Source organism: Glossina fuscipes, unplaced genomic scaffold, assembly GCF_014805625.2.
Source record: "Glossina fuscipes isolate IAEA_lab_2018 unplaced genomic scaffold, Yale_Gfus_2 121, whole genome shotgun sequence".
NCBI lineage: Eukaryota > Metazoa > Arthropoda > Insecta > Diptera > Glossinidae > Glossina > Glossina fuscipes.
The window spans coordinates 374684-381770 of NW_023998464.1; the positions used below are offsets into that span (position 1 = coordinate 374684).

Below are 7087 nucleotides of genomic sequence, written 5' to 3' on the forward strand. Positions count from 1 at the left end.
CCACATGAAACACAGCTTTTCGAAAATATGTTTAATAATAATTTTCAATTATTCCTCTAGGAATGAAATTGGACAGTAATTAAATTTTATTTAATTACAATTTAAAAATATATTAATAAATATAACTTGCAATTTTAATTATGATTTCCCTTTTTATTTTACTTGATAGTCCTTGCTTAAATCAATACAAGGTGGAAGAAGGCTCCAAACAAATAACAAGGAATGCAATCTTTAAAGTTCTTATGCATTTAAAGTTCTTTATGCAACATTTTCCGCTTTGTTAATGTTTACCGAAAATTTAATATATGTACTATTGTATATGCAATTTTAATAACCTTTGTCTTTATGTACACAAAATGCTGGCGCATAGTCATTTTGTTAAGCCAAACAATCTGCTATCGTTGTGCTTAACGCTTAAGTTGTATATAAAATATCTTGCAACTTGTGCTCTAATGTTACTGCAACTTGTATAAAACACTGTCCTCAACTTTTAAATTCCGAAACTTGTGTTCAATGCCCCCTCGAACTAGTTTCACGATATTTGTTAAAAATCATCATAATCAATCTGAAGTCTTAAAGCGAAAAGAAAAATATTCACCAAATACAACAATAACAAAAAAAATTGCTAAAATTTAATACAAATTGCGATATAATTAAGTGTTAACACATAAATAAAATAAGGTAAATAAAGTCTCAATGACTTGACTATTGAAAATTTAGTTACTAGATAAGTTAATCAGAAAAGGTAAAAAAAGTAAAGAAACAAAATAATAATAATAATAAGTTTATGCAGATATACGCAACACGCCGAAGGCCTTTATTATACCAATCGATTCAGTCAAAATCATTTTCTGAATTGATGTCTGAAGTTTGTCTGAACGACCATCTTGCGACCACTTTCTTATATGGCCCTACCTTGAACAGTTAGACTATGAATAATTGTAGAGTGATGCAGGGCGTTGATGAGGTGCCGTGATAAACTTTTGAGAATCGTTGAAATGAGATCTTTAGACAAATCGGCCAAAAATATTGTAAGTTACAAGTGGAGAAACCTTAAGGATACGAACTCCTCTATATTTTGGCATTGGTTATATAGGCACTATAGGTACTGGTTTTTAGTAACACAATCTTGAGGACTTTAATGCCTTCAGAATTAAAGACTCTCTTATCTTCTTTATTCGTTATATTTTTTAACACTTTAATTTTGAATATATTTCAATTCCGAAAACACTTTCTACTCAATAAGACTTCTGTTATTAACAGTTATTCTGAATCGATTGCTGTACAAACCCAAACTTCCTGGGATTATTTGCCAATTTTGATTACACTATACTACCTAACTATTTGACCAAAACGCAAACGTAGAGACCTAGTGTTTGCATAGCTCTAGCATTAATTAGTGTTTCATTAATATTTATTGTTTTTTAAAAAAGCTAATGTTTGGTTAATGTAAAGAGACTTTATTTGATTGCTGGTTGTTGCACATTTCAGACTTTTTATCTACAAAAAATTTTTGGTATAAATACTAAGGCAAGAGAAAAACACTCTTTACAAAAATATTTGATTACAAAGATCATGAAATTTTATATTGGATTTCTTTTCTTGATCTTGTGGCTTGTGGCGGTCGCCTCAACGTCTTCCAATGACACTGAGATTGCGGTTAAGAATGTGGAGCATCTACCGTTACCTTCGCAAGCTGAAAATAGAACAAGGCAAACCGTCGAACGACGGGGTGGGATAACATGCCGCGTGGGTGGATTTGCAGCTTGTCTATTGAAATGCCGAGCCATGGGATACAGAAGAGGTTATTGCAATAGAAACTTAATTTGTGTATGCCCGAGATAAATTTATATGTTAAAAAATCGTGTTTCGAAGAGTTAGCTTGTTACTAAGCATTTCACTTGGTTCCAAAAAAAAAAAAAAAAAAGTAACTTGGACTTAGTTGAATAAATTTTAACCAAGTCAATGTGGCGAAACATGCAACTGTGGCAAAACTGGAGTTATTGCGTTTTGTTTTAGTCACCCATATTCAGGGAAATTAATCTTGGTTTCGATGATGACGACCCAAAATTGGCGTTTATGTACCCTTTTTAACGACTGTGCAATTTTTTTGAGGCCTTTTATGTTTATTTCTAAACGGATGACGTAGCCCTAAGCCCATAGCTCACAAAAACAACGTAATTATTGATATTGAAGTTTTCTGAAAAGCGCATTTGTTGATTGTCGTTAACTCTATGGGAAAGTACAGCAAAGTATTGCGGTTGTCTTAGCGCTTTTGCGGGGTTTTTCCTTTTTTTCGCAAATATTTGAGGCAAATTTTAAAATCATAATCCAAAATATATTCATATTTAAATTGTTTTTATGTTATCGGTATTGGAGGCGTGATCGTATAAGTAGTGTGTCTCCTTATCAATTTAATTTGTTGCGGCATGGGGCGTGCTAAACTCGTGCGGATTGAGTGGCAAATTAATAGAAAACGAACTTTTATTATACCGATCAATCCAGGATGGTTTTTCTCAATCGATTCAAGTTTTTCTGCCTGTCTGTCCGATGTCTGTGCGTCCATTTTGTGTTAGCAAAGTTATCGAAAGCGTTGCGGATCGAACCGGCTTTTCGACCCCTCCCAACAAATCGCTTTACTACAAATTCAACATCTTTGAGATTTTTTTATGTTTTTAGGATAAAACAAATTAAATTATTTTTTAGTATTTAATTGCTTTTATTAGTCGCTTTATTGATATATAGACATATATAGGGCGATACAACTAAATGCCTTGCTTTAAGCTTAACAGTAGTATATCCTTTGTGCTGGGCTTTACCATTGGTTATACGAACAGAATTCATATGAATTTTTGAATATCTTTTCTAGCGGCGGCATACGCAAGTGCCTCGACGATTGCAGTAACCAGTTCGCGATCTTTGAAGACGGCAACGGGCTACACAAGCACGGTTACCACCTGCACGACATGTTAAACCTAATTGTCGTTTCTGCCGATGTAAATCCTCTCCTACTTTTGTGTTCCAGTCGCCGCGAGTTAGTTCGTCGATCTTTTCAACACTCTCCTCACTTGATGACTGTGTTGCTTGACCAACTAATCTCGTTATCATTCCATCAAGCGATTTTCCTTCGTCCCCAGTTTGCTGATCAGTTGCTTCATGTTCAAATGACAAGGAAATAACACTAAGCAGTAATAGTGTAAATGACAGAAAATGTGTATGAAATATCATTTTGCTAAACAGTGAACTGTTCACTGCCTCTGAGCAGATCATTTATATACAATTTTTAAACGCATTACCGAAGGCGCTCTTTCTCAATTTTGCTTTTATCTGAAACTTCAGAGATTTTTCACTCAAAGGAAATCCCAAGTAAACCGGAATGCTTTAGTTATGAAGTACGTCATTTGCGTAATAGTAAAATGTTTTTTTTTTTTTTCATTAATTCATATGTACTTAGCGATTTAGGGGATTCTTTCCTTTTCTTGATGTCATACCGAATGATTTGCATAATTCATTAGATGTTGGAAATGAATTCATAAACTTTTGTTGCTACACCGAACTAAGACAACGCCGATATCCAGGTGACGTACGTGGCTTACAACTGAATGCAGAGAATTTCAGCGATTTAGTGTTCGCTTTAAACTATTACTTTTGGTAACGTAAAAAGGAGATGCAAGAAAATATCTATCTTTATATGTTGGTTATCTTAGTTTATGAAATTTTTTTTCTACCTCTGTTCAATGACTGAAGGGTTTCGTCATATGCCCTACTTTATATATATATAGCTCCCAATATCTTGCATCGGAAACCCACAGAGCATGGATACACACTCAGCTTAAACACTCTCTTACATTGTGCGCCCATTCGTCCAACCGCTCATGGAGATTTTTAAAGTGAATATTAACAAATAAGTTAATTAATTACTGCACCGATGTCGGTAAACTGAACGTAATGCATTTTCATCCACGCTGGTAAAATTGTGAAAAATTTTCCATTGAATCAGTGAAACTGACGCAAGCAAGTTTAATAATTCTTTGAAAATTTTAAGTATATATCTGAGAGTATTGGGAACAAAGATAAGCCGAAAGATGAAGAGAATTTTCCAAGTCGTTTACTTTCCACCCTTCGCTTAGTTTCCCATCATTTCTTAAGCTGGTCATCTAATATCCTTTAAGGACCCTTCCGGGGACATAGCGATCTCTCTCTCTCTCTCTCTCTCTCTCTGCTCTTGCATGTGACAGCATTTTCCATGTAGTCAGTAAATCGAGGTATCACTGATTGACTCAAAATAAGGCCTTCTTTCAGTTGTCTCTTGCTTGCAATCTATAATTACGTCGGCGCTTCTCGACGATCACTTCTTAATTATTTACCGACATTTGCCTCAACTGCAACATTCATTTCAAAAGTGATTTTATAGAGTTTTTAATCATATATATTACTTCACAAACACTTTTACGCAACGTACAAAAAATCAATTTTACATATTTCACTTTATAATAAAGTATTTAACAAATTTTTAATTTGCAAAACCATAAATGTACGTTTGATTACATGCTGACGTCATCGCGAATGATTTCTTTACCAATAATAAGGATCTTCATATGGAGGATAATTATCTTCGCAATTATTATAAATGACATAATAATCATAGCCGTCATAAGGAAGACCACCATCATCGACTGAATTGTACGTGTTACAAGGCGTTGGCCCCTCAACAGGAGAATAAATTGGTGTTGACTCGGCTGTTAGAAACCAAGCCGTCAATAAAAGAAACTTGATATGAAATTGCATTTTGACTTTATCTCACCATTTGAACATCTTCATCAAGGCTGTTGTCTTTTTATAAAAAAAATGTTGACGATGCAAAGCTTTTCATAATGCATTTTTCAATAAATTTATAAATTTGTTTGCACAATGAAACGAACTATTCACTTTCAATAGTAAACACCAGCCCAATTCTTATATAAATGCACTTTTGTAATATAAGTAAAGTAAATGAGATGTTAATTAATAGCAAAATACGGTCCATTTACATACATCGACGTAGTTTGAACCAATTTGAAAAGTGTCGTATATCTTGGGATTTACGCGTTCCGTACTTTTTGGATCATAAGACGCACCGGACGATAAGACGTACTTCAAATTCATGATTTAGAAAAATATGTTTTATTATGTACTATCGGATCAAAATTTTGAATTAGTGTTAACATGACTCACACTATCAAGATTCAGTCCATCGCGACTTTCGGTACTATCACTCCGTTCGTATTACTTTCATCTGAACTATTGTTGTCGTACCTCACGGACCTCAGAGTTTAGAGACGATTTATTGAAAAAAATATTCTAATGTTACCTTCGGACCGTAAGACGAGCACAAAATTTGAGTTCATTTTTCTGTGTAAAATGGCGCATCTCACAGTCCGAAAAATACTACATAAAATGCATATGGTAGGTATATATGAAGAAGCAATCTTTTGAGGACTTTTTCCAATAATTGCAACAGGTCAGAACTTGCTACATATACATATACATAAATATACACACACATACATATAAACATACATATAAAAAGCAAGACTTTATATGACAATAAGGTCTAAATTTTAGTACTATATAACGAAAATAGGTGAACAATAATAATAATGCCTTTGAAAAGGAGATTAATTTGGAGCGCGTCTGGTCACCATTCATGTAAGGTTTCTCATAAGAAGTATGGCTTAAGATGGAAACCAAGCACAATTGTCTACGTTTTATTACGAAAAATTTTACTAGGCAAAGTTGTGTAGGGTATTTGCTTACAACATTGACCGACTACAACGTTTTCACTTCTTTACCTTTAAAAAAATTTTATTTAGAATAACTTTCCAAAAACTGACATCTGTAGCTTAATGTATAGTAGCACGTTCGAAGGTTCTCCGTAGGTTTGCTTTCCAGCGCAGTTTGTTTCCCAATTATTATGTAGTTTTGAGAGTACTATGAATTCATAGTGTCCATTTCGGAACCTAGTCCCTAATTGATGGGCTGTGTGTTATCGATTGCGTTTCTTAATGCTGACGCTAAGTGCTCTTGCTTAACGCTTTATTGTCGGAACATGTTGATTTTGTCAACCTAATCATTTGATCTAGATTATCAATAGTAAAATAATGCGTAGAATTATTACTCCGACGAAGTTCGACGTGATTGGCTTTTATATAAAATTGCTTTCCATAATAACTATTACAACTCCTCAGATTACCTTTATAGACCAACTTTGGTCATGAAATAGTAAAATCAAAATTGTGCTGCTGGACGAATGTCTTACCTGTCAAATCAGCCCGTAAAATCAAAAGCTCAGCGGATCATGACGGTTATGACGTAAAAACATATAAACTAATTTACATAAAATTGAATAAATATAAATAAAATAAGTTTAGAAAATATAACGTGAAACATAATATTATAATCTTTTGTCGTCATAATCTTTTGAATATATGTCATTAGTTCCGTTATTTACTTGATATATACTTATTTATGTATATATGTATATACGTCGCGGCACAAATTTTTTTTTATGTGGACAGTTCATGCACACGTTAGCAGACAATATTTCAAAGTGATGAAAAATATTTCAAACAATATTTTTCGTAAGTTTCCTCTTCTTATGTTTGTTATATAAGGAATTTTCGTGATACTGCTTTATGCACTATATTATGTTGATCCTTTGTCGATTGACAAACAAAACAAAAAAAATTTTATTTAAAATTCGCATGTGCAAATTTGCATTAATTATGCCAACGACCAGCTTCATAAAATATATATTCGAATTGGAATTAAACAATTAATAAAAAGTTAATAAATAATAATTAGATAAGAAAAGATTTCTAATCTTTTTTGGTTAATTAAACATTTTTGGCCCAGATTCGCTGTAGTTACAAATAGTCTACCAGTTAGAATATTTAAAAAAACTTTTATAATGATTTCATGTGATGGTGGACAGGAAAAATGTAAACTTTAACTAACTTTTTACTCAGCTTATTACCCGCCCAATTTTTTTTGGATCCAGTTAACTTCCGTCCCATTTTATCTTCATTCAATTGTTACGTTCAATTTT

General features: G+C 33.0%; 1 protein-coding gene across 1 annotated transcript; it reads right to left on the bottom strand.

Annotated features, from left to right (window-relative positions):
- Window positions 1-2712: 2712 nt before the first annotated feature.
- On the bottom strand, window positions 2713-4798 carry LOC119640475. Its single transcript, XM_038038556.1, has one exon. The coding sequence runs from the start codon at window positions 3268-3270 to the stop codon at window positions 2866-2868; it is 405 nt and encodes a 134-aa protein (XP_037894484.1). The 5' UTR covers window positions 3271-4798; the 3' UTR covers window positions 2713-2865.
- Window positions 4799-7087: the final 2289 nt, after the last annotated feature.

Coding starts and splice junctions, on each gene's coding strand:
- LOC119640475 (XM_038038556.1), bottom strand. CDS start 3,270: ATGATCTGCTCAGAGGCAGTGAACAGTTCACTGTTTAGCAAAATGATA.